General features: G+C 62.0%; 1 protein-coding gene across 1 annotated transcript; it reads right to left on the bottom strand.

Annotated features, from left to right (window-relative positions):
* Positions 1-6,611: 6,611 nt before the first annotated feature.
* On the bottom strand, positions 6,612-26,400 carry GNA11 (G protein subunit alpha 11). Its single transcript, XM_067734256.1, has 7 exons — positions 26,221-26,400; positions 15,588-15,772; positions 13,180-13,334; positions 12,635-12,763; positions 9,738-9,867; positions 9,500-9,653; positions 6,612-8,738 (listed from the first exon to the last, which is right to left on the bottom strand). Exons 1-7 carry the CDS (start codon positions 26,354-26,356, stop codon positions 8,548-8,550), a joined length of 1,080 nt encoding a protein of 359 aa, XP_067590357.1. The 5' UTR covers positions 26,357-26,400; the 3' UTR covers positions 6,612-8,547.
* Between the last annotated feature and the right edge of the window lie 867 nt (positions 26,401-27,267).

Genomic DNA, 27,267 nt, shown 5'->3' with positions numbered 1-27,267 from the left:
CGGCCTTGGGCACCCGGCGGCCCAGCTCGGCGAGGCCTGCGCGGCGGGTCAGGGGTGGAGAAGGAGAGGAGATGCCGGCTTAGGGCTCCCCGCCCACCCCCAGACCTGCCCGGCCCGGCCCGACAGGTTGACGGCAGTAGAGCCAGAGGTGAGGTGGGCGCCCCAGGGGAGGGCGGGGCGGGGAGCAAAGGCCCGGCGTCTGCAATCTGGGTCTGCGCTGCGCCTCCTTCCTCATTCTGGAGAAGGGGTGGACCCTGTCCTCCTGGGCCTCTGACGCCCGGCCCCGGCCCACCCACCTCTCCCCCTCCTCTGGGCCAATTAGAAGCAGTCATCAGAATACCCCACAAGGTCTTTTTTAAAAGCACAGCCAGGGCCCGGCGTCACTTACTGTTTTAAGTGCTTTTGTGTTTGGCGGGGTGGGGGTTGGTCATGCGGACAGCACCCCAAGTTCCTTGCCATCCCCGCTGCACAGATGGGGACATAGAGGCACAGCCAGGCAGTGACAGCCCCCGGGGAGCCTCTCCCACCCGTGGGGCCTCAGTCTCAACTGCAGAGCTGGCAGCTTTGGGACTTTGGAACCGGGCCATTCATTCTTCTTGCAAACATTTATGCGGCGCCTACTGTGTGCCAGGCATTCTATGCACAGCAGGGACCCAAAGGACAAAAAACCCGATCTCCCTGCCTTATGCTCTAGACAGACAGATAAAGAAATACCTTAAATATATGTATATCTAAGCCTATCAGATGGCCATAAATTGTGAGAGGAAAATAAAGCTGGGAAGGGGGATGGGAGATTGGGGGGGCTCATGTGTGGCTTGAAACAGGGGGTCAAGGAAGGTCACTCTGAGAAGACAGGCATTTGGGAGGAGAAGTTGGACAGGCAGCCTGGACATAGAGGGATCTTGGGAGTCAAGCCCGCATCCCAGCGAGGCCATGAGGCCCTCGTTCCCTGACGACTCAGCCTTCAGGACCTTAGAAGCAGGAGGGGACACAGGGGTGGCTGTGTAGCTGCGTCCCCACAGAATGTCTCCAATCCAGCAGCTCTTTGCTGTGTTCGGGGATAGAATGCTCTTTGAGAGGTTCTAGAAAGCTCTAGAAAGTTCCCAAACACCCCTCCCCCCCAGAGATACACAGAATCTGGGAGACCCCGGGCCCCTCCCACAGGCACTGGTGAGGCTCAGAGAGGGTGTGTGCTGTGCCTGAGGTCACACAGCCGCAACTGTCTGCCTGTGCCACGCCCCAGCCGGCACCAATGCGGTTTCCTTCGCTGTTGATTCATAACGACCAGCAGATGGGAAGTTCGATAGGGGCCCCGTTGGGTCACTGGGTCCTGGCAGGCACTGCCCTGCTCAACCCCGTTCCCACCCCCGACCGGATGGCCGTGAGGAGGGGGTGCTCCCCGCGGCCTGAGGCCTGGGTGACTTCCCACTACCGGGGAAGGTGAAGAAAAGCAGAAATAATAATCTGGGCCACACAGAAGCAGAACGGAGGTAACCAGCTTGGCAAAACCCAGAGGCCAGGCTGAGTCACAGACTGGAGGGTGGATGGCGGGGCAAGGCCAGGAGCACCTGGGGCCACCCCGCTGTTTCCCAAAGGACACCAGGTCCCTAACCCATCACACAGGGCCAGGGCGGCATCCCGCTGACTTCAGAGAAATAAAAACAGGTGCCTTGATTCCCCCTCCTCCGGGGCCCATACTCTGTGAATTTCTCCAGCCTCACAACAAATCTTCCCACTTCCCCAAACAGGCGAGGAGCTGCTTCCTCTCCAGATGAGGTACCATCCTGGCGGGACACCTGTCACCTATTAGTTCATTCGGGAATAACAGGGTGAGCTGTGTGTGTGTTTAAAAAATACACACACACGGACCTCCCTGATGGTCCAGTGGGTAAGACTCCACGCTCCCCATGCAGGGGGCCCAGGTTCCATCTGTGACTGGGGAACTAGATCCTGCATGCCGCAACTAAGAGCCGGCGCAGCCAAATAAATAAATAAGTAAATTTTTAAAACATATATTAAAAAAAAGTACACACACAGACTTCTCTTGCAGTCCAGTGGTTAAGACTCCGCCCTTCCACTGCAGAGGGCGTGGGTTCCATCCCTGGTCAGGGAACTAAAAATTAAAACAAACACACACACACACACACACACACAGAAAACACAGAAAACATGAACATATAACCTAATAATTTCCTGTGAAACTGATACCCACGTGATCCCCACCTAGGCCAAGATTCAGGGTATCGTCAGCCCCAAGAGGGTTCCCAGATACCCGTTCCAACAAGACCCCCTTCCTCCTGCTGGGCAGTCGGTACTGCACCAACTTCTGTGGTATTTCTGTGTTTGGGGGGTATTTTTGGTAACAAGATTTATTTTGCTTTTTGTTTTTTCAATTTACGTGGCTTGGTAGGTGCTTCCTTTGGTGTACGGTTTTGTGTTTTAACAAATGTACACAGTCATGTAAATTATGGCTAAAACAGTTGACAGAATATGGTCTGTCACCTGAAGAAACCCCTCCAGGTACCTCTTTATAGCCAGACCCTCACCTGAGCCCTCACCCCTGGAAACCATCAGTCTGCTTTTTTTTTTTTTTTTTTTTTGCGGTACGCGGGCCTCTCACTGTCGTGGCCTCTCCCGTTGCGGAGCACAGGCTCCGGACGTGCAGGCCCAGCAGCCATGGCTCACGGGCCCAGCCGCTCCGCGGCATGTGGGATCCTCCCGGACCGGGGCACGAACCCACGTCCCCTGCAACGGCAGACGGACTCTCAACCACTGCGCCACCAGGGAAGCCCGATCTGGTCTTTGTTGCTATGGTTTTTTGAATCTTTTTGAGACTGTCATATACATGGAATCACACACTGTGTAATTTTTGAGACTGGCTTCTTTCACTTAGCATCTGAGATCCGCCTATGCAGTGGGGCATGTCAGGAGCCCTCTCCTTTGGACTCTTGGGTAGTTTTCTGTTGTGTGGGTTCATCACCCTTTATCTGTTCACCCGTAGAAGGCCATTTGGGTTGCTCCCAGTTTGGGGGTGATAACGGATAGTGCTGCTGTAAACATGCACTATAATCATCATCAGTGCTCATTTCTCTAGGATATTTCTAGAAGCGGGATGGTTGGGTCATAAGGTAATTGTACGTATAACTTTGTAAGAAACGGCTGAATGCTTTTCTGGTGTGGCTTTCCCATTTTGCACGCCCATCAGAAATGCCTGAGGGGGGCTTCCCTGGTGGCGCACTGGTTAAGAATCTGCCTGCCAATGCAGGGGACAAGGGTTCGAGCCCTGGTCCCGGAAGATCCCACGTGTTGCAGAGCAACTAAGCCCGTGCGCCACAACTACTGAGCCTGCGCTCTAGAGCCCGTGAGCCACAACTACTGAGCCTGTGCTCTAGAGCCCGTGAGCCACAACTACTGAACCCGCGTGCCACAACTACTGAAGCCTGTGCATGTAGAGCCCATGCTCCACAACAAGAGAAGCCATCGCAATGAGAAGCCCGCGCACCGCATCCAAGAGTAGCCCCGGCTCGCCACAACTAGAGAAAGCCCACATGCAGCAACGAAGACCCAATGCAGCCAAAAATAAATAAATTTATTAAAAAAAAAAAAACCCAACTGTGGAATTGCTGGGTTACAAGGTATTTCCCAGATATTAACTCTCTTTTGCCAAAGTGCGTGTACCAATTTACAACCCCAGTAGCTCTGGTAAGTTTTTTTTGTTTGTTTTTTAAATTTTTGCCCGTGCCACCGGGCTTGCAGAATCTTCGCTCCTCGATCAGGGATCGAACCCGTGCCCCCTGCAGTGGAAGCCCGGATTCTTAACCACTGGACCACCAGGGAATTCTCTCTGGTGAGTTTTTTTTTTTTTTTTTTTTTTGCTATACGCGGGCCTCTCACTGTTGTGGCCTCTCCCGCTGCGGAGCACAGGCTCCGGACGCGCAGGCTCAGCGGCCATGGCTCACGGGCCCAGCCGCTCTGCGGCATGTGGGATCTTCCTGGACTGGGGCACGAACCCGTGTCCCCTGCATCAGCAGGCGGACTCTCAACCACTGCGCCACCAGGGAAGCCCATCTGGTGAGTTTTTTATGGACCTAAATTTATCCCATCCAAAAGTCTCTCCTTTATTCAGAAACGACGATCTCCTTGCTGTTCCTTTGGTATGAGAAATGCCCTTTCTGTTTAATGAGGAATAGGATGTCTACATGGTTTTACAGTACCTCACAGTCCTCAGCTGATGGGAGGCCACAGCTGGGTCATTCCCTGGCCACTGCCCTTGGCCATACCCAAGGTCATGCCCCCGCCCCCACCAGGGCTGGCCCAAGGCTGGGGTACAAATGTCCATCCCCTCCCTTTATTAACTGATGAATCACGGATTTGATTCCACTTCTGCGAGTATATCCATACCGAAAGCAGGGTCTCCAGAGGGTCTTTCCCACCCAAGTTCACAAAAGCATGATTCACCGCAGCCAAAAGGAGGAAACAGCCAGGATCCCCTCGCCGGCCACCTGGGCCGGCTTGGTGGGCGGGGGACTCGGGCTCGGAAGGTTTTCTGTCTTGAAAGCCTCCTGGTTTTGTAACAAGGGCCCTGCGTTTTCACTTTGCACCGGGTCGCGGCTGGTGCCCAGGCTCGGGGGCGCCGCCTACCGTCAGGGCAAGGGCCCGGCCGCTCTGTGCCTCGGTTTCCCTGTTGGAACCGGGATGCGGAGAGGACCTCCGGAGCGGATGCGCGTTCGCGCGGACGGGCGCGGAAAGCAGGCGAGCAGCACCTGCCGGCCGCGGGGGACATGACGGCCAGGCGCGCCGGCAGCATCCGCGGGCTCCCTCCCTGCACCCACCTCCCGAATCCCACTCCCTCCTCCGCCTCCACCTGGGACCACTCCATCATCTCCCACCTGGTCCAGCTGAGTCCCCTCCATCCGGGTCCCTGATTCCGCCCTCAGCCCCACAGTCTGTCCTCCCGGCAGCGGCCACCAGAGGGCGCCTATGAGCACTGAGTCAGGCCCTGTCCCGCCCCTGCCCACAGTCCTCCAGGGTCCCACCTTCCTGAGGGTAAAAGTCCAAGTCCTCCCCGCGGCCCACAAGGCTCTGCACGACCTGCCCTGTCCCCTCCCTGCCCTCCCCTCCTCCCTCCCTCTGCCTCACTCACTCTGCTCCAGACACACGGGCCTCCTTGCTGTTCCTCCAATGAACCAGGGCTGGTCCTGCCCCAGGGCCTTTGCACGTGCTCTGCCCTCCGCCTGGCAATCCCCTCCCTCAGACCACAGCATGGCCCCTTCTCTTCACGTCTTCCAGCATCCTATTCATACGCCACCTTCTCCGAAAGGGCTTTCCTGAACAGCCTGCCTGAAATGGCCACTATCGCTGCCAATGACTCTTCCCTGCTGCTTTTATTCATAGATTGAGTCATGGTGATAAGTGCTGTCTCCCTGTATATGCAGTGCCTAGGACAGTGCCTGGCACACACGGGGCCTTCAGGGCATTTCCATCCCACTGATGAGTGAGTAAATAGAACTGGAGGGGGATATGGAGAAATGCGACCCTGGCGTACAGCTGGTGGGAAGGAGAAATGGGGCAGCCGCCGTGGAAACAGCCTGGCGGTTCCTCAAACGGTTAAACGTGGAATCGCCATTTGACCCAGCAATTCCACTTCTGGGTTTATAGCCAGTAGAATGGAAAGCAGAGTCTCAAAGAGATACTTGCACACCTGTGTTCACAGCATCGTGATTCACGACAGTGAAAAGGGGGAAACAACCCAAGTGACCATCAACGGATGGATAAACAAAGGTGGTCCATCCACGCAGTGAAATGATTCAGCCTTAAAAAGGAAAGAGATCCTGACACCTGCTACACCATGGATGTACCTGAAGGACATGATGCTCAGTGAGAAGCCAGACACAGAAGGACAAATACTGTGTGATTCCACTCACATGGAGTCCCTGGAGGAGTGAAATCCATAGAAAATAGGATGGTGGGGGCCAGGGGCTGGGGGAGGGGGTGGGGAGTTATTGATTAATGGGTACGGAGTTTCTGTTTGAGGTGATGAAAATGTTTTGGAGACAATTACTGCTGACGGTTGCACAACATTGCAAATGAAACTAATGTCACCGAACTGTATATTTAAAAATGGTGAAGCTGGTAAGTTGTAGGTGTATTTACCACAATGTAAAAAATATTTTTTTTTAAGGAAAAAAAGACTGAGAGATGGCAGGGAGATCACTGGTCCAACATCTTGATTTGCAGAAAGAAATGGGGCTGGGGGAGGGGCCCGTCTTCCCAAGAGGATCCGCGACAGTGAGTGGCCAGTTGGGCCCAGAACCCAGGCCCCATCTCTGTCCCCTGCCCCCCACGAGGAGGAGTTCCTCTTGCAGGATGCTCCAGCCCACAGCACAGCACATTGACCTGAAGTCAGGGGCCCTGGGGCCGCAGTCCCAGCTCAGGGAAGGAGGTACACCCCGGGCGGCCGAGCTGCGGCTCCCGTGACCTCAGACCCCATCCTGAAGGTGCCAGGGCCCCGCAGGCCACACAGGAGTCAGGTGACAACCCGGGGACCTCAGGGCCCCTCTGCTGCTCCCTGCCCCCAGTCAGTAACAGGAAATAAGCCACAGGGGGCCGAGTGTTTAGGAACAAAATTTATTCCAATTTAAAACAGAATTCATTTCAGGAGAAAGGTATGAAAAGTCTATTTCCATCACATATCTCTGGATTAAGGGGTCAGGGCCCCGACACGCTGCCTGAACATGGACAGCTCCGGCCACAGGAGACTGGCACTGAGCCGACGGCGCCCGCCCCTCAGCCCGCACGGACAATACATGCATTTCAAATGACAAAAGGTTTAAAAACAGCATTTTTATATAATATTCTTTTTTAAATAGATTAAGGTTTAAATTGTCTGAAATCAGGACTGTTTAATATACAAGTGGGCGAGGTCACCCCCGCCAGCCGGCACGGCCCCTCACACCACTGGGGCGTTGGCACTCGGAGGGCAGTTCTGCTGGGTGACGTGACACAGCAGTGGGGGTAGGTTGGCACTCGGGCAAGCGCCTCGGAGGCGAGCGAGCCAGGCGGGGAGGTTGGGCACAGCAGCCGGGCTTGCCCCGGGATCTTGGCACTCCAGCCCCTCCGGAAGTTAACACTCTGGATGCGCCCCCCACCGCCTCCCCCTCGAGGGCCTGCCCCGGCTCCCTGTGCGTTGTGGGCCCCTGGGAGCCCACCGCCAGCGGCACCACCGTCCCCGGCCGCACGTCAGGGCTATGGCACAAACCCCGCAAGTGGACGCACGGCACCAGAGAGGGCCCTTCGGGTGGAGATGCCCAAGGAAAACAGGCCGAGAAGCCTGCCCCCGACCCTGGGCCCTGCGTATCAGGCACAGGAGGGAGGTGGGAGGCGGACGGACAGGGACAGGGCTGGTGTGGGGCTGGTCTGACGTGTGCGCTGTTTCTCTGCACTCCCTGGTCAAGGGCCGCCCTGAGCACTCACTCGCAGGGCCCAGGTACGCAGGGCAGGTGCGGGGCGCCACCGGCGGGCCACTCCCGTCACGTTGGTGCAAGAAACCAACCACACAAAACCAACCACTGCAGTGCTCGGCCCACGCCACATGAGACGGCCACTTCCTCCCCCCAGAAACCGGCCCTCAGGCCCTCGGGGAGGGCCCCTCAGTGCGTGGCCGTGGCCAGGCTGAGGGCCCACCTCCAGCTGCCACGAGCCCCGACAGCTCGGCTCCGGGCAGAGTGCAGGGCGGTGGGCATCTCCCAGCCACCCACAGCCCCGCCAGGGCGACCCTCCCTGCGTCTCTGCCTCTCGGGGACAGACCTGAGAAAATTCTGAAAGAAGTCCCTACCCCACCCTCACTGCTTCCAAACTGGGTACAAAATGGAACAAAACAAACAGTGGCTCCCAGTCCAAGCGGGCTTCCTCAGGGTTGGGGACCGAGCCCAGAGCCCAGGAGCGCTCCCAGCGGAAGACCCGGAGAACCACGCCCCAGGCCCCCGCGGCAGGCAGGGCTGTGAGACAGGGCCCCAGGGGCTGCTTTTTGTTTCCTCAAAAAAAAAGAAAAAATGGTTAGGCACTTCCCAGGGCGGGCAGCGGGGGGCGCCACCCACCCCCACGTCTTGGAGTCCGGGGCAGAAACCCGGCAACAGTGGTGAGGGCGTCAATAACTTAAACAAGAAAGAAAGAGAAGTCCCAGCCTCTGCGTCTCCACGCCTTCGGAGATCAGAAGAAAGCAGGCCAACAACTGTCCCCGGAGGCAGTGTCTCGCGCCGCTGGGGGCCAGGTCTCATCTCTGCCCGTCTTCTGTGGGTTCTCTTTTTTTTTCTTTTTCCTTTTTTGTTTTTTTTTGTTTTTTTTAGAAAAAAGCAAGCCACGAGTCAAGGCCAGAAAAAGGCGGCCTCTGCCACTGACAAAGATGAGAAGGTGCACGAGGTGTGTAGGAAGAAAGATGTACATCCCCTGATAACTGTGAAATAAAAACCATTTGTTTAAAAATATGAAAAAACCCCGACTCCTGGGGCAGACTGGCGACCAGCAGGCGGCTGGCGGGAGTCCGCGTGGTCACACCAGGTTGTACTCCTTCAGGTTGAGCTGCAGGATGGTGTCCTTGACAGCGGCGAAGACGAAGCGGATGTTCTCCGTGTCGGTGGCGCACGTGAAGTGGGAATAGATGATCTTGTCACTGTCGGGGTTCAGGTCCACGAACATCTTCAGGATGAACTCCCGGGCGGCCTGTGCATCCCGCTGCGGGCCTGGCGGAGGAGGGGGGAGGGGCGGGATGAGCCGAGGGAGCCGCGCAGCCCCCCTGCCCAGCAGCCCCTCACTCAGGCCCACCTGCCAGGCAGACCCACCTCCCACCTCCCTGGCTCCCGCCTCCTCTCTGTCCACCCCCCTCCCACTCAGGCATGTGTCCACAGCCCTGCTGCCCCCTGGCAGCCAGCCTCCTGCTCTGGCCTGCCGCCCACCCCACACCCTACCCCACCCCCACCCTCCACCCTACCCCACCCCCACCCTCCACCCTACCCCACACCCCGACCCCCCCACCCTACCCCACACTCCCACCCCCCGGCCTCCCGGCTCCTCAGGCAGCACCTCCGGGAGACGCCGGGGAGGGAGTGGCAGAGCCCCGACTGCCCCCCAGGAGCGCCCCCAGGGGTCTCCGCGTGGGGGGGTGGGGATGGCAGGAGGGGTCCGGCTCACCCCGTATCCCCCGCGCCTCGCTCCTCCCCGTGCCCGGGCCCTGGGCAGGTGGGGACAGGCTGCCAGGCGGTGACCGCAGGGTGCCCCCTCCCACAGACGACGCTCCCCCGGGGGACACGAAGCTCTCTCCACCATCCAGGGCCCTGCGAGGCGCCTGCCGAGCTCCGGCCACACTAACTGCACCGCGGCCTCCGTGCGGCCTGGGAAACGCCGTCCTCGTGTCACTCCTGAGTCGCCAACGAGGCCACCGAGGCCCAGAGAGGGTGAGGGAGGCGCTGGCAGCGTCCAGGACAGGCCGCTAGGGCGGGCTCACCGTCGAACTCGGGGAAGTAGTCCACCAGGTGGGAGTGGAGGATCTTGTCCTCCAGCAGGTCCTTCTTGTTGAGGAAGAGGATGACGGACGAGTTCTGGAACCAGGGGTAGGTGACGATGGTCCGGAACAGTGCTTTGCTCTCCTCCATGCGGTTCTGAGGGGCAGGCAGCAGGTTGGCGGCAGGTCCCCCAAAAGGGCCTGTGGGCACCCCCCTCCCTGGGCCCAGTGAGGGCCTCACCTCGTTGTCCGACTCCACCAGCACTTGGTCGTACTCGCTGAGGGCCACGAGGAACATGATGGACGTCACGTTCTCAAAGCAGTGGATCCACTTCCTCCGCTCGGACCTCTGGCCCCCCACGTCCACCATCCTGCAGGGCGGGGTGCACGGGCTCAGCGCGGGGCTGCAGATGACAATGCCCACCCCCAGCACAGCCGCCTCTGCCAGAGCCACAGTGACCCCTGAGGCATCAGAGCAACGAGGGCCCCTCAGTCACCTGTCAGAGCCAGCAAAGCCGCAACACCATTAAGCCAGGAGAACACAGCACAAGCAGGGGAGGGGGGACCCCCGAGACAGCCAGGTGCCTGCTTGCCGAGGGAGGGGCCCTGGCCTACAGGGGGCGCCGTGGAGCGTGTGAGGCACAGACCCCGGTGGGGCTGAGCCGGGCGACCTCGGATGTCCCACATCTGGAAACCCGTCTCCCCTTGTTGGATACCACACGGCATCACCTATGAAATGCTGGAACCCACCCCAGCCACGGCGAGAGCAGGCTGCTTGTCCAGTGGGAGATGTCGGCACACAGATGCTGACACCAGGCGGGGCGGGGACATGCTAGGGACAGCGCCCTGACCATCACGACTGGTGACAGGTCCCCGCTTCCTACTTGTGAGTTTCTTAAGTTTTCTTTGACGAGGAAGCCCTCTACTTTTTTTTTTCGGTACGCAGGCCTCTCACTGTTGTGGCCTCTCCCGTTGCAGAGCACAGGCTCCGGACGCGCAGGCTCAGCGGCCATGGCTCACGGGCCCAGCCGCTCCGCGGCATGTGGGATCTTCCCAGACCGGGGCACGAACCCGTGTCCCCTGCATCGGCAGGCGGACTCTCAACCACTGCGCCACCAGGGAAGCCCCAAAGCCCTCTACTTTTGAAGACGATGGCGAGAAAGAACAGCAGCCTGAGAAGGCAAGGGTCCCCAGGCCAGGCCCGTCCACAGCTGTTGGACAGTCAGGCAGCAGAGGCCAATCCGCCTGGCGGGGGTTTCTCAGAGGAGGTTCTAGCAAGCACAGGCAGATGGCGGATGTGCCAGGGTGACCTAGGGTATGGGAGGGGGGTGAGTGGACACCAGGCCCACCGGGCTGCCGCTGCCAGTCTGGGGAGCGCGATCGGGCCGACGGCGTCAGGGGCCACAGCCTTTCTGGAGCTGAGTCTCCCCAGTACAGCCAGGCGGGAACCTGGGCCTCCAGGGGCGGGGCGGGGGGGGGGTCAGGTCTTTGCAGGAGGTCCATGTGGGACCAGGCTCAGGCCTCACACATCAGGCCAATCGCACTGTCACTGGATGCTGTGTGAGCTCCGATCAAGATGGGGGCACAAGCTCCCTGCCCGGGCCCCCGGCCTGCCCTCTGTAAGCCCTTGACCAGACAAGGGGTGGGCTGGCCAAGGGACAGTGGCGGCAGAGGTGCAGGGCCACTCTGCAGTGTGGACAGCAGCAGAGCGCACACACAGGCTTGGGGGAGGGGCGGGAAGGGAGGGGGGGAGGCGTTCTGGACAGAGGGCACAGTAGCTGCGGAGGCCAAGGTGAGGCCATGTGAGGGGACCCTGGAACGTGGGGTCGGGAGGAAGGCCAGTGATAGCCCCGGCCTGTGCCCTGCAGGCCTCTGAGGTCCCGGACCCCATCGAGAACCTGACCAAAAAAGAAGGAAACCGAAATGCTGAACTCTCACCAGAAAATGTACCATCAGGCATGTGCAGTGTGATGCCTACAACTCCTGAGGGTCCAAGGGCACCCCGGGGGCTCTGACAGGTGAGAAAGGATGGGGGGCCAGCTGGGGGCACCCAGACTCTCCCCCTCTCCCAGAAGCTTCTGCCTGAGAAATGCGGTCCCTGGGGCCAGAGGGCACCTCAAGGCAAACCCAACAGACTCCCTGAACGCCCCCGGGGCTGGTGCTTCAAGGCAACAGGGCAGGACCTCCACCAGCAGCGCTGCCTCTGGGGCCCCTGGGGTGGGCTCGCCCAGCAGAAGGGACCCCATGCAGTGGCGGGGAGGGAAGGCTCGCAGCCAGAGCAGGAATCCCACCCCAGAGCCTGGGCCTCAGAGCCCTGGGCGAACCGTGTCCCCCAGTCAGTCCCCCTGAAACCTGGGGACACAGCCTGATCTGGAAGCGGGGTCCCCGCAGATGGCACTAGTTCAGACAGGGTCACTCTGGAGCAGGAGCCCTGGATCCAGTGATCAGTGGAGTTACCGTAAGAAGGAAACATGGGCACAGACCCAGGGAGGGGCCGTGTGATGACGGACGCAGAGATGGAGCGAGGCTTTTACAAGCCAAGGGACGCCGCGGGCTGCCAGCACCCCCAGAGCTGGGGGGACGGAGCAGCTTCCCCTCACGCCCTCAGGAGGACCCAGCCCTGCCGACACCTTGACCTCGGAGCTCGGAGAGGATGCATTTCTGTGATTTTACGCTGCCCATCTGTGGTCATTTGTTACGGCTGCCCCGGGAAACACACTTGGCCTTGCCGCCTGGCAGCTCTGGACAAGCTGTGACCTCACGGGGTGGCGGGGCCCATCCTTGGGGACGGCCCTGAGTTCACTCTGGCTGCATGGGCTTCGGAACTGGGCCGCAGAGGGGTCTGGAGCCACCTTCCCCGGGGGCCCTCAGGCTCCTCCACCGCCCGCCTGGAGCACCCCTGCTCTGGCCTGGATTCCAGACCACCCGCCCGCCCATCCGCACGCACGCGCTGGCACCCTCCCCCCATCTGGGGCCCACACGGAGCCCGCACCAGGAGGCCGTTGCCCCCGGGGCCGCCTCCATTCAGCCCTGCCAGCGCCACCAGGGCCTGGCTCACTTGGAAACCTGGTGACAGCCACAGACAAGGACCCTCTCTCGCTGCCCCACACCGGGGGCCGGGGCCGGGGGCACAGGTACCTGAAGATGATGTTCTCCAGGTCGAAGGGGTACTCGATGATGCCAGTGGTGGGCACGCGCACTCGCAGCACGTCCTGCTGGGTGGGCAGGTAGCCCGAGGTGGCGATGCGGTCCACGTCAGTCAGGTAGCTGCAACACAGCAGGCAGGGCCGCTCAGGCCAGCCCACGAGGGGCCTCCCGGCCATCCCAGGTCTCCTGAGCGCTGGGAGGGGCCCAAGCAGCCCAAGTACTTGGGACGAGAACGGACAAGGGCAAAATGAGGCTGCAGGGAACGCCTGGGACAGAACCCCGCCCCAGCTCTGAGGGACGGCTGTCCGGGGATGGGGACGGCGCCGGGGTTCCGAAGAGAGGCTGTGGGCTGGAGGGGTGGCTTTTCATAACCAAACCTGTCACTTTGGAATAGCTTGAGAGACACAGAAAAGGGGCAGAGAGACAACGGAAAATCCCCGCAGACACCCGCCTCCCTGCAGGGAAATCGCCCCGTCACGGCTAACGAGGCGCCATGCGGACCCTCCTCCGCCCAGGCCTGGTCCGGCCCCACTCACTACTTGGCAGAGTCCGAGAGCTGGTACTCCCGCCGGCGGTCGTAGCACTCCTGGATGCCGGGGTCGTTCCACAGCGTCTTGATGGCACTCACGTACCGGTGCTCGAAGGTGGTCACCTTCTCCACATCCACCTCCCGGATCAGGAGCGCGTTGGCCTGTGGGGCGAGGGGCAGGCCGGGATGCTCAGCGCCAGCACCCGGCAACCGACTCGGAACCATTGACTCCCATTTCCCATGAACACGCATCAGGACGACGCAAGGGCGACCGGCAGCGATCGCCCCCCAGTGCCAGGCCCCCAAAGGAAAATGCAGATGGAGGCAGCTCCCGGGAGCAGGGCCCACCCGGCCGCCACGCACCTCAGTCCCGGGGCACCCAAACAGGACAGAGGAACAAACACCACTGGCTGCCCCTGTGTTCCCATGCTGCAGGTGAGGAAACCGAGGCACAGAGAGCTGCTGTGACCTAAGAAGAACCTGCCCCCCGACTCCAAGCACACAGCTCCTGAAACCCTCGGGATCTCTGAAGGCATAGGTCCTCTCGTGTGCAGCCTGGGATGGGGTCTGGGGACCAGAGCAACCCACCAGGAAGGGGAGGCTGAGCTAATCATAACAGTCCAGTGGCCCAACGACTCATGCCCCTGGGATGGAGCCTCCACAGACCCTGGACCACAGGGCTCGGAGACCCGCTCCTAAAGAGCCTCGCTGAGACACACCACCCCAGAGACCCACACACGCGCGCGCGCACACACACACACACACACACACACACACACACCCCGCCGGGGGCAGAAGGCCCCCAGGAGACCCCCTGTCTCTCCTCCAGCCTGCTCCACATGCCTGTGCTCGGGATGGTCCCACCCACACGGCTGAGGGACTGGGGAGGGGACACAGCTGGGCAGAACCCCAAACAAGGAATGAGGGGGCCCCAGCCCAGGCTCTGGAACCCACCGGTCACCTCCCAGGGATGCTCTCCCGCCCCAGCCCCCGCACAACAGCGTCCTTCAGCCCCGCCTCACCCTCCCAGCCTCCCAATCTGGGCCAGGAGAAGCAGACACCAGCCCCAGAAAACCCCCAACTGCGGATGCATGTAGGCCAGGGACCAGACGTCTGTTTCTACGGCCACGCTGTCCCTGCTGCTGCAGCGAAAGCCGCCAGGGATGACGTGTAATCGAGTGGCCGTGGCCCGCGCCAGCAAGGCTGCACCTACAGAGACAGGCCTTAGTCTGCCAATCCCTGTTCCAGATGCCTCTGGACTTCCACGGTTAAAGTGGGGCCTGGACGCTGAGGGGCCTCAGCTGCGAGCAATCCTACGAACCAGAGGGTGAGAAGCTCCAGCAGGCCCTACATGCTCATTCCCACAGCCAGGCTGGCCGGGCCCCAGACCCAGTGCTGGGCCCCGTAGGGTCCCTGATGACCCGTGAACTGGGCATCAAGGCAGGAAGACACCAATATCAGAAATCTGGTTGACTGGCCTTCTTAAGCTTCCAAGTAAACAGACTAATTTAAATCCTATTGGACATACATGGTCCAATACACGGTGCCACGTGCCAGCCCAGGCAAACTGCTGGAGTTGAAAGAGAAGTCCCCGAAAACAGATCCACAAAAGCGAAGCCAAGGGAGGCCGCCAGAGAGAGCCCCCTGGTGCACGGCCGGGGCAACGCCGCTCGGACAGCAGGCAGGCAGCCCCTCTGGAAGGCGAACCGAGAGGTACCCTGGACCTCGCACCTCCACTGCTGGGGATGCGCCCAGGAGAAACCAGGACAGGCGTGCAAACAAAAACCTGCACACGAGTGTTCCAGCAGCATGTCCACGAGAGCCAGAAGAGTGGAAACAACCATGCGTCCGTCGATGGACGATGGACAAACCATGTGTCCCTCCACACAATGAGCATCATTCAGCCACAAAGAGGAGTGAGGCACTGACACTCGCTGCAACGTGGATGGACCCTGAGATCACGATGCTCAGTGAGAGAAGCCAGACACAGAGGGACACACGGGGTGTGATTCCATTGATGGGAAATGTCCAGAACAGGCAGATCCACAGAGACAGGGAGTGGGTTCCTGGTTGTCAGGGGCTGGGTTAGGCGTAGGGGAGGTGACTGCCAGTGGGGACAGGGTTTCTTTCTGGAGTGATGAGAACGTTATGGAATTAGAGGCAATGGTTGCACAACTCTGTGAATATGTTAAAAATGAGTGAATTGCACACTTTAAATGGGTGACTTGGTATGTACGTTTTCTCAATAAGCTGTTACTGAAGGAAATAAGAGAACGTGCCACCCCCGGGGGGCACAGAGGGCCTGATACAGTGCGTGGAGTGCCTGGTAGGACGCTGGCCCGCAGAGGGGGCCAGGACTCACTCTGCCCCCTGTAGGACGCCCCGCCGCGCCCGGCGCTCCCGCCCGGGCCTCACCTTGTTCTGCTCGTACTTGTAGAGGATCTTGAGGGTCTCCATGGCCCGGATCATGGCCTGCATGGCGGTGAAGATGTTCTGGTACACCAGCTTGGTGAAGCCCCGCTTGTCCTCCTCCGAGTAGCCCGCCCCGTGGATGATGCGCATCTGCTTGATGAACGTGCTCTTCCCGCTCTCGCCCGTGCCTGCAAATGGCCCAGTGAGACCCAGCGGGACCGGACCCGCGACCCGAGCCGTGGGCTCGCCGCACCCTGCACACGAGAAGCCCCGCCCACGAGGAGCCCCGAACACGCGGAGTCCCGCCCACGAGGCTCGAGGTGGGGATGCGCCTGGCCAGCCGCTGCTGCCTGGACAACAGGGCGGGCCGCGTCCTCCCACGCACACCCTGTCTACAGGGGCCGCCGAGGCTCAGAGGAGGTCGGGACAACAACGTGGGCAGGGACGGGAAGGGAGCAGCCGCGGCACCTGCGGCAACTTGGGTCTGAATTCAACTCTGGCCACAGCCGAGGAACTGGAGGCCAGGAGCAGTGAAGTGTCTCCCCCAGATGCTGCCACCCCCTTAACTGGTCACGTGACGAGCTCCCTTGTCCCACATGCCCTCATGTGACAACGTCCCGCCAACCCACGGCTGTTCTGATCAGAACAGCTTTCCTTCAGGGCACGAGTTTGGCATCTGCGTCGAGGCCACGCTGGGCCTTCGCAGGGCGCCGGGCCATGCCCCCCACAGTCCCCAGCAGCCCCTGAACCTGTACCTCACCCAACCTCACGCCACCCCGAGACCGAGCGTGACTCTGGCGCTTGAACAGCCCCAAGGCCCACGTCCCTGTCAGCCCAGAGGCCCTTTGGGTGCCCGGGGCCCCTCCCCTCTCTGTCCCACCACCCTCCAGGTGTCAGGTGTCAAGGCCCCACCTCAGAGAAGGGCGCACGCAGTCTCCGGGATCAAGGGCTGGCCAGCCCCACCTGGCACCAGCGCTGCGGCAGGAGGGAGGGCTCCTCTCCTGCTCCAGCCTCTCACCACCCTGTCACCCTCTAAGCGGCAAAGCCGTACCCCCACTTTTGTTCACCTCCACACGCAGGGACTGCATTTTAGTGGCTTTAATGTGCCCACAAATCTCTGGGATGTCTTCCGTGCAGAGGGGGAGCCTGACCCTTCCCGGAGGGCGGGTTGGACTCAGTGCCTCCCTCCCAACCAGAAGAATCTGACCAAGGATGGCCTGTCACTTCCAAGACGAGTCACGGGGCTCCCCGTCCTCTGTAGGACTTTCGCGGGGGCCGGGGGGCAGCGCCGTCCCTGAGGGCCCATGTGGGCAGGAGCCATGTGAGGGGCCACCCTGGAAGCGGCTTCTCCGGCCCCACTGGGCCTTCAGATGAGGCAGCCCTGGCCAACACGTGCTCTACAACCTCATAAGGGACCCGGAGCCAGAACCCCCACGACTCCTGACCCTCAGAATCTGCCTGTGTGCTATTTTCAGCTACTAAGTTACAGGGTGGTTTATTGCACAGCGGGAGAGAACTTCTACAGCCTAAGGACGCATGGCCTCAAACCCCTACTTGATAACCAACACAGGTCCCCACTCACCCATGCACTGAAGCCCCCAGGCCCCCTCTTGGGGACTCAGAACCCCCCAGACTCGCCCCAGCCCGCCTGGGCTCATCCTCCCCACCCTGTCTCAGAGTCACCTGTGTCCCCCACCCCAACGAAGGGGCCTGAGCTGCGTCCTGCCCTGCACGCCATCCGGCTCACAGCCACCAGTGCCGTGGGCACAGGGCAGGCAGCTCCCCTCTGCACTGGGACCCATCACCGCTGCCTTTCAGGGAGTCTCTCTCAGGCATCTGCTGCCTGCCTCCTTGCCCGGGAGCTCCCGGAGAAGACATGGGTTCTGAGCGGCCTGCAGTGACCACACCATCCTGCAGCAGGAGGCCCTCCACCCGCGTCTGAGTAACTGACCACGGATGCCTGAGCCCACCTGGGGAGACAGAGCAGAGGCCGCCTCACTGCAGCTGCCCCTTTCTAGGACCTCCATCAAGGCACTGGGTCCTTTTACGAATAAAAGAATACGACTCTGGTTCTGTCACCGAGTGGTAACTACGCCAATGCCACCTTCCATCCCACTGCTGCCGCAACATCAACCAGAGGCCAGGCGCCCACTCCCACCAAGGCCCCACCCCAGCTCTGAGGCAGGAGGGGCGAGGACCCCATGTGACCCCACACCTCCCTGAGGGGTCCACGCACTCCTCCCTCGTTGCAGGAGGCGGGGTGGGGGAGGGGAGGCGACACACAGGAATGCCATGCCCTGCGTGGTTTCCTCTGGACCAGGGTCCCCGCAGCACTGCTGACACTGGGGCCGGCCCGGGCACTCTGGGGTGTTGAGCAGCACCCCTGGCCCTGCCCCCTCAATGCCAGGATCCCCTCAGTGTGACACACAGACATCCCCAGACACTGCCCAATGTCCTTTGGGGGCAGGAACCCCCAGGTGAGAACCCCTGTTTTTGACACTATGCTACTGTAAAAAGATACGTGCCCTGCTGGTGTTTGGAAGGGCCTCTCACCAGAAACATCAGACCAGTGGCCACTAAAGCCCAACCCCCTGCAGCCACAGGTCAGCTGAGGTGGAAAAGGGCAGCCACTCAGGCCCCGGGGCGCTGCCCCTTGAGTCCACCCCCCTGAACTGCAGGAGGGGCAAGAGAGCTGCCCGAGCACAAGGGCGCGGGGAGATCCAGAGAGAGCCTGCTGACTTCAGACCACAGCCAGCGTCTCCAAAACGGGTGCGCAAAGGACAGGCAGCCCCCCCAGAGCTCCCCAGAGGCAGCGCAGGACACCGAGGGTCTCACACACGTGCACGCGCCCGTGCCAACAACCAAGGGACAGCGGGTGTTCACGGAGGAGCCGTGATCACCGGCCAGAGAGTGGCCGAGGGAGAACGGGGGACGCCCCGGTGCCCAACACAGACGACGCAGCTGGGACACGCCCCGAAAACCAAGAAACGGAAGACGGACCCCTCGGAAGCCGGAAACACAACTGGCCCTGGAGACGTCGGAGGTCCTGGACGAGGCACATGGCCCGAACCCTGCTGGGGGCAGAGGAGCCGCTGCGAAGACAGCACCGCGATCAAGTGCAGGAGCAAAAGTCACTAGTGAGGTGAGGGGGTGGTGACGGGGCGGTGACGGGCCTCACGAGCGATCATGTCGCAATCCACGTGTCAAGTACTCACGTGCACCCCTTAAACCACACAACACGCGTGGCACTTACGTCTCAATAAAGCTGGGGGAGAACGCAGCAAAAGGGACACCCTGGGGACAGTGTGGCCCAGGAGGCGGGACAGTCAGTGACCCCGCCTGGGCCATGCCACCTTGCCAGGAAGGACAGAGAAAGGAGGTTGTGGAGGTGGCGGCTGCAGAGGCCGGGCCCCCGGAGGAAAGCCCCACGAGCCGCACGTCGAGGGTGGCGTGTCACCTGTGCTCAGAGCCAACAGCGACTGAGTGACAGGTGCCAGTCCCAGCAGGCACCTCCCGGCAGAGCTGTGGGTGGAAGGCCGGAGCTGCGGGCCCTGGGCTCTGGAACCGGCAGGCCCAGCTGGCCAGAGCTCGGCCACCACTGGCCAGGGAGGGAGGGAGGAAAGGCTCCGGGGGACGCAGAGCCGCCACAGCGTCCTCTCCAGGTGCCCACCCCCTGGCCCAACTCAGCCCACATGCTGCCGGCACCCAGTGCCGGGAGCTGGGACCCGGGCCCCCCAACACGCCCGAGCCAACAGCCTCCTGCTCAGAGAAGTCTCGGGGTGCGAGGCCCACCTGGACCTCACGGCCAGGCCTATCTGCTGTAGCCGCTGCCCGGGGGTCCCTGGCAGCTCCAGCTCATCCTGCCCCGCCCTTGGTCAGTTCCCCCTGAAGATCTGGTCATGGGGACTTCCCTGGTGGAAGATTCCACGCTCCCAATGCAGGGGGCCCAGGTTCGATCCCTGGTTGGGGAACTAGATGCCACATGCATGCCACAACTAAGAGTTCGCATGCCACAACCAATAGTTCGTGTGCCGCAACTAAGAGTTCGCATGCCACAACTAAGGAGCCTGGGAGCCACAACTAAGGAGCCCACGTGCTGCAACTAAGGAGCCCGCAAGCTGCATCTGAGACCCAGCGCAACCAAATAAATATCTATAAAAAAAAAAAACCTTCAACAGCTGCCCACCAGGGAGAAGAGCAAGGCCCCCCTCAAGCAAGACCGTGTGAGACCCCGTGATGGGCCTCGTTCTAGCCACGCACCTGCACAGGTGCAGAGGGCACCTACCGCCACACCCCCTCCCAGCGAGGACGCCGAGTGGCCCCAGGTCCTGGCTGTACTCAGACTCCGAGCTCGTGTCTGTGGGTCCCCTGGCCCCCACTGTCCCCCACAACGCAACCAGCCCAACCTTGCACGAGGACAGCCGTGGCACTGCGGCCCGGGGCCGGCGCGTGACACCACTGTTCACGTCGCCCACGCATCGGGCCCTGCCCCTCCCGAACGCCACCCCAACTCCCTGCACAGAAACCCAAACTCACGTTTTCCAGGAAGGGCCCCAGTGCCCCCAGCACCCCACCTGCTCCTGGCCTGCTGCTCCCGTCTGTCCCTGCTGGGAGCCAGCTCCCCGAGGGCGGGGCTCTGCCAGCAGCCTCACACCCAGCCCCAGCACAGGCCCGGCCCGCAGAAGTCACCGCACACATTTTTCCCGAATGAACCAAATGAACTCGGCCCCAATCCACAGTCCCGGTTCTGTCACGTGTCCCCCTCAGGTCCTCTGCATCCCCTGCCCTAACTCCAAGAATGGGGGCCCCTGGGGGCACCACCCATGTGAGGGGTCCTGCCCCTGGGGGCCTGGCAGGGGCCAGACAGCACAGCGGGGCCGGGAGCCTGCAGGACGATCTCTGGGCGTGCTCAGTGGCATCACCAGTTGCCCAGCTGAGACTAACTGGAGAAGAGGAAGGAGGAGAGCAGCCCCATCCCTGCGACAGAGGGAGAAAGCCACTGTCTCGCCTGCACGGTCGGCCAAGATCTAGGACCGCAGACCGGGAGGAATTATGTCTGAGCCCAGGCAGCCACTCCTCAAATGTGGGAGAGAAGAGGGGCAGGGAAAGGGCCTGGAGGACAGGAAGGATGGTGCTGGTCCGACATCATCCCAGTGGGACTCAAGGTGTGCAGGATCCATGGCCCCCGGGGCAAGTGGCCACGATCTAGCAAGAGAACACTAGTGTCAGAAGCTGGGGTTCAGGGCTGCCGCCCAGCCATCCCTAATTCTAGAATGTGGGCAGTGAAGCCAGGAACCCCAGGACCACAGGAGGCCCAGGCGAGAGCACTGCCGGGGATCTGGGCTCCTGGAAACACAGCTCGGAAATCCAACATGGCCCCGAGCTGTGTCAACAGGTCCAAGATCAAAGAGGCACGACGACCTTCTGCTGGAGAAAGTGCAAACACCTCGTGCAGCCAAGGAAGGCAACTGCACGCTCCCCTCGCCCCCGCTCATCCATTCATTCAGTGGTACATCTATCACCCCACCTCCTGCTGGACAAGTGAAGGAGCTGAGGCACAGAGAGGTCAAGAAGCTTCGCTGAGGTCACACAACCAGTAACTGTCAGACCTCAACAGGCTAAGGTCTTCGGGCTTCACGTCCGTCCATCTCTTCGTGGTCCACGGTCACCGCCACCCAGGGAAGTGAGCGAATGTGAGAGCACCGGGGGAGCTCTCCCGGGCCAGCCACGGGCCTTTCAGAGACACCGCAGCAGCGGGCGCCAGCGCAGACAGGGGCCAGGAGGGAGGACAACAGGGCAGACCTCGGGACTCATCCCTTCATCTGACCTCCACACCGTGGCCGCTAAGTCAGCAGGTCCAGCGTCCCCTGCCCAGGTGACTCCAGGCGCAGACACTGGTCCCCTGGGCCAGCCCCCCTCTTGTCCCACGTGCCAGGTCCTAGTGCAGCGCTTCCTGAAGCCTAACGCTCAGGAGTCGGGGAGACTGGTATGAGCCCCAGTCCTGCCCAACCCTGCCGTGCAGCCCAGCTGCCCAGCCTGGGGGACGGGAAGGCCCCCACCCACCTGTCGAGGCTCAGCAGAGAGGACCAATGGGGCAGAGATGGGGCGACCCGCCTCCATGGGGGGTCTGACCTTTCAGCTCTACGCCAACCGAGGTCCGTAAGCAAACCTCCTTGGCAGGCGCTGGGATCAGATCAGGAAACGAGAGGCCCAGCCCTGAGGGCCAAGCTCCGGAGACCCCACCGCAAGACAGGGAGGTCCCCGCTCGGCCGCAGACGGACTGCCAGCCAGCGCGATACCGTGAATAAAGACAAGGGCACAGACGGCACTCCCCAGTTTGACATGCGTCGCCCCCACTGACCCTCCCACAGTCCGGGAGTTGGGGGACGCTCTCCTTCCACAGCAGGGAAACCCGAGGCTCGGGAGGCACGGGGACTGAAATCCCACCGCGCTCTCCAGCTCGGTCCTGGCGGGACCCGCCTCCCAAGCGCTGCCGGGGCAGCCTGTCAACCCGGGTAAAGCCCTCCGTCGGGAGAGCAGTGACCACGGGAGGGCACAGCGCCTCGCAGGTGTTGCGGCCTTCCCCCCAACAGTGCTGCAGGCGGGGAGCCGAGGCTGTGCTCGCTCTGGAGCACCCCCAAGCCCACTCACGAGGCCTCGGGAGGGCGGCAGCTGCGAGCTGTGCCCCTGAGTCCCTGTCTGTCCACGCATCACAGCAGAGGGCCACCAGCAGTGGCAACGGGCCCCGGAGCAGGGAACCTCACGTCCAGGCAGGATGTGAGGATGCCCTAAGTCGGGGCGCCCAGTCACCCCCATTCGACCTGCTTGAGGGAACTGAGTTCAGTTAGCCAATCAAAGTCACCCAGCAAACATCTCAGGTCCGCAGGGCTCTGTGCTGGGCCATGGGGTGGCAGGGCCTGCCCCGGAGGGGGGATGTGGTGGGGAAAACGAGGGGCAGACACCTTGGTAGTGACCCGCCAGGCGCCCCACGCCTGGGCCAAGGGCAGAGACCGCGGCCACCCGGGAGCAGGGGGCTGGGGCGCATTGGCACAAACTCCCCAGCCAGCAAGCCTGTGGCCTGGGGCCCGGTTCTGAGAGCAGCTGGAGTTCCGCCAAAAACTAACCCCGCACGCGGGTGCCCCCGAAGCCCGTGGAGATGCCCCAATCCCGTCCACGGACACTGGGCTGACAGGCCCCGCGGCTCACTGTCCTGATGGGAGAGGAGCGCCCTATGGGGACCAGAGATGGCCGTTCCCCCTGAGTGCAGCCCAGCTCCGCACACCCGGCCCAGACCAGACCCGCCCACCCAGGGCTGGACTTTGCCCCCAAGGCCCTCCGAGGCAGAGGAGGGACAAACGGGCTCCCATCCCTCCTGCCAGGGGTCCCCACTCGGCTCTGTCTGCAGCTGCTCCAAACTCCCAGCCCAGGAGTAGCAGTGACTGCGACCTGTTCTCAGGCCGCAGGGAGAAGGGCTCCACCACAAAAATCAGAAAGTGAAACCTTTTGTGGTTAAACATCCGAGGCTCTCAGGCAGCGACCAGCGCAGCTCAGCAGAGGCCGGGAAGCATCTGTGCACACGGAGTCCGGAGCCCAGGGACACACGTGGCGAGGCCGTGCTCGGGCCCAAGGGGAGGGAGATTCCCACTGGCCTGGCACGCAGGACACCGAGGGAGAGGGGCTCTGACAGCAAGTCTGGGCTCCTGCACCTCCAGGGATGGCGCCCACCCTTTCAGTGACACAAAATTTCATCTAACTTTTAAGCCCCTGAGACTCATCCTGGAGTGGGCCACGAGCGGTGGCCCAGGGCCCCAGGTGCTTCCAGCCATCAGGGTCTGCGGGGGACAGGCAGGGCCACCGCCAGGAGCCACGGCCACGTTCCACTCGCGCCTCCAAGCAGGGCAGGCGCACCCTTCCCGCCGGGGCCACCACACCCCAGGCCGGATTCCGGCCCTTTCTACCGCCCTCGGGGCCACAGCGGGCTGGACAGGAAGCCTGTGGAACTGACCGCCCTGCTTTATTTAGAAATCCCGGAGCCACTCAGCTCCTGGACCGGCACTTCCTGCGGTAGGCCTCGGTTCTCAAGGGGAAACCTGTCCTAAGGAATGGACGAGGGGCCTCCTCGGTTGTTCTCTGTTGAGTGGCAGAAACGCGGGGGCAGGGGACTGCACCTGCACCAGGAGGGATCACGGGAGGCAGAAGCCGGCGGGCCTGCCCGGGACCCCCACCGGAGCTCCTAACTGGGCCTGGGGGTCCTCTTCCGTAAAGTGGGAGAGCAACGCCGAGCCGTGGGGATCCCGGTGTATCCGCTGCAGGGACGCTCACTACCCCCATTCCTCACCACAGACGACTGTGAATGAGGATGTGGCCTGGAGTAACAGGACCAACAAAACCGAACACATCTATCACACGTGTTTGTAGACATGTTGCGTGTTGACGGCACACACGTATGTGGCTCTGGACCGTAGTGACAAAAGCATTCACCTTTCAAGCACCCACAAAGCATCTGACAAAACAAGCGAACACCGATCACATACCGGCTCTGCAACACGCATTTTACACTGTGTGCTGACACGGGGCAGGGGGGATTCTGCCCCCGGGGGACACTGGGCCACAGCTGGGGATGTCTGTGGTTCTCATGACTGGGGGTGCTCCCGGCATGGAGTGGGTGGGGCAGGGATGCTGCTCGGCACCCCCCGGCTCCCAGCACGTCCCCTGGAGCTCCGCCTGGCATTCACAGCCGCCCTCCTGGTGTCATAAACCTTCACCTTGGACCCCCAAGCTCTCATCTTCCTATCTGCCCCCATGCCTAGGACTTAACAGCTTCCCAGGAGGGTGCAGACTCCCTGTTCTGCAAGCCAGCGGAGGGAGGGGTGGGACCTCAGACCCAGGTGCTCCTGCAGCCAACAGCCCGCACCCATGGGTGGGCGCTGGGCACATCCAGATCCCCTGCAAGGCTCCTCAGCCCCAGCCCAGGGAGACCAGAGACACACAGCAAGGCTGCAAGATCACAGGCCACCGACCCGTACCCTTGAACCCCACGTCAATCTGGAGCCTGGGTGCGCACAGGGCAGGCAGCAGGGGCGTGCAGAGGTTCATGCAGCCCCCAGCCCCCAGGCAAGGCCGACTGTCTGGTAACATTAACATGCTGGTAACTTCTCAACCCCCCTCTGAAAATAAATTCTACCTCTGTTGGTGTAAGGCAGCCAGGGCCATGCTGTCCTCCCAGGTGCCACTGGGACCCCACTGCAAGTTTCCTCCAAACTTTACCGTTACTCTCTGCCTGTCTTTTCTGCAAAGATGGCCCATTTTATAGCCTTTAGGTAAAGTGGAACGTTTGGGAAAAAAAACAGGGAAGGTATTTTAATCAAAGGGAGGACCCAGAGGGTCCCCACAGGTGGGAGGAGCGAGGCAGTCCCTCCAAGACCCACGGCCTCCAGCGACTCACCGCCTCCGACCCTGCACCGTCCTGCGGGTGGACCCCTCGGTGGCAGACCCCTCTTCCACCAGGGGCCCATCACAACAGCATTTCCAACCTTCCCCACAGTGCAGGAATGCAGCAGAGCTCCGGAGAAGGCAGGGCAAGGGCTTCGCTTGTGTAAACGACCTTCTTGCCTTTGACTGCGGAGGTAAGTCCTCCAACAACCCTTATTTGGGGTGACAACAGCTTGCCGACTGCTGGGCCGACTAGTTCCGTGCAACAGGTGCGCAGTGGGGGAGACGGAGACTTGGACGGGAATCCTCTCCAGGACGGGGAAGAGGACCCAGGAGACCCGGCTCCCACTCGGACGTAAGGAGAGGGGCCGGACGGAGACGGTTGCTCCGTCAGGGCTCCACCCGCCCCGGCCCCAAGAAGAGAGAAAAGGCTGTCTTCTCCCCCACAGATTGCTCTCCACTGGGGAGGGACATGGGTTTTCCGACTGGCCTCAGGGAACAGGGGCTGCAGGGAACAGGGCTCCACCTGGTGGGAAAAGTAGAGAAGGGATGCCAGGAGGCAAGGGGTGCGTCTTGTGGATTACAGCCCAAAGGTCTGGCCCTGAATAGATGCTGGGGGCAGCGAGGGGGCACACCTGTTGGGGGCAGGGATAGAGGACCAGTCCTGTGCAGGGAGGAGGCTTGTCTCCTGAGAAGGGGTTAGAAGGCAGGCCCTCGAGGGTTTTGGGGGCCCGAACGGGACAGCAGAAGCAGAAGCTGGCCCTGCAGGGATCAGGGGCTGGGCAGCAGAGGCACGGACTGATCCCAAAGGGTCCTGGGGACCCCGCCTGGACAGCAGAGACAGGGGCTGATCCTGAAGGAAACTGGGGCTTGATCTGGACAGCTGAAGCAGGCGCTGACCCTGCAAGGACTGGTGACCTGCCACGGACAGCATAGGCGCGAGCAGATCCCGAGGGTCTGGGGCGCTGATGTGGACAACAGAGGCAGGGCCTGGCTCCTCTGATGTCAGGAACTCAACCTAGACAACACAGGCTGCAGAGATCGGGTGGCCCAGAGGTGGACAGCACAGGTAGGCAAGGGCTGACCCCGCGGGGGTCGAGCCCGCTCTGGACAGCATGCAGGGCCGTGGCCAGTACGCAGGGCCGCCCCGCCCGCCCGCCACGCGCACCGCCGGCCCGAACCCCGCAGGCCCGGCCCCACTCACCGAGCAGCAGTAGCTTGAGCTCGCGCCGGGCGTCGCGCTTGTCCCGCCGCAGCTGTTTCTCGATCTCGGCGTTGATCCGCTTGGACTCCTTCACCTCATCGCTCAGGCAACACGCCATCATGGACTCCAGAGTCATCGTCCCGGCCCCGGCCCCGGCCGCCCGCCGGCCGCCCCCGCCACCGCCCCCCGGCCGGCCCGGCCCTGGCCCCGAGCCGCCCCGGCCGCGCCCGCCCGGCCCTCGGCGCTCGGCCCCTGGGCCGGCGGTCCGCCTCGGCCGCCTGAGAGCACCGGTCCCGTTCAGCCGCTGGTCCCTCCCGGCCACCCTCCACCCGCGCCGCCACAACCGCTGGCGCCGCCGCCGCCGCCAACCGCAGCCGCCGCGACCGAGCGACAGCGCCTCACAACCTAACCAGCGCGCGGACAGCGCCGACGGGCAGGCGGCACGGCCAATGGGAGTGGGCGGCGGCCTGCGCGCCCGCCGCGGGGGCGGGACTAGCGGTCGGGATGGGCGGGGCGTCGCGCGGGCGGGGCGGGGAGGGGCGAGGCTGGCGCGCCCGCGGGTTTGGTTGCGCCGACGTGGGAAGGGGGACGCGCAACCGGGAGCCGGGCGGGGCCGCCCGGGATTGTGGGAATGTGGAGGACTCGTCAGGCTGGCTCGGCTCCGCTCGGCCCCGCTCGGCCCCGCTCGGCCCCGCTCGGCCCGGCGGCTCTCTCGGCCCCGGAGCGAGAAGTTCGGACCCGCAGCTGCGGTCGCGAGGCTGAGCGACCTAGGCCCAACGTGAGGCACTGGGATACCAGCCCTCACGGCCTCCTGGGGCGCCCTGGCATTACCTGACCGGAAACGAACCTTCGTCTCCTCCGTTCTTGGAACAAATATTAATGGAACGTCTTCTCTATACCAGGCCTGGGCTTAGCATTAATACAGAGCCTGCTATATGCCACGTATGGGACGAGCATTAATGGAGTACCTGCTGTATATCAGGCATGGACCAGCCATTAATGTAGTGCGTGCAGTATACCGGGTATGGACCAGCTTTTAATGTAGTG

The sequence above is a fragment of the Pseudorca crassidens genome, chromosome 3 (genome assembly GCF_039906515.1).
Source record: "Pseudorca crassidens isolate mPseCra1 chromosome 3, mPseCra1.hap1, whole genome shotgun sequence".
In the NCBI taxonomy this organism is placed as follows: Eukaryota; Metazoa; Chordata; class Mammalia; order Artiodactyla; family Delphinidae; genus Pseudorca; species Pseudorca crassidens.
This window is presented reverse-complemented; position numbering and strand designations above follow the sequence as displayed.

What these genes read in the sequence shown, in the direction of transcription:
- GNA11 (XM_067734256.1), bottom strand. Translation starts at nt 26,356, where the DNA reads ATGACTCTGGAGTCCATGATGGCGTGTTGCCTGAGCGATGAGGTGAAG. An exon ending in CTCTCGGACTCTGCCAAGTA is followed by an intron (nt 12,764 to 13,179) that starts GTGAGTGGGGCC and finishes GCTGTGTTGCAG; the next exon opens with CTACCTGACTGACGTGGACC. An exon ending in CTGGAGAACATCATCTTCAG is followed by an intron (nt 9,868 to 12,634) that starts GTACCTGTGCCC and finishes CCCGCCCTGCAG; the next exon opens with GATGGTGGACGTGGGGGGCC.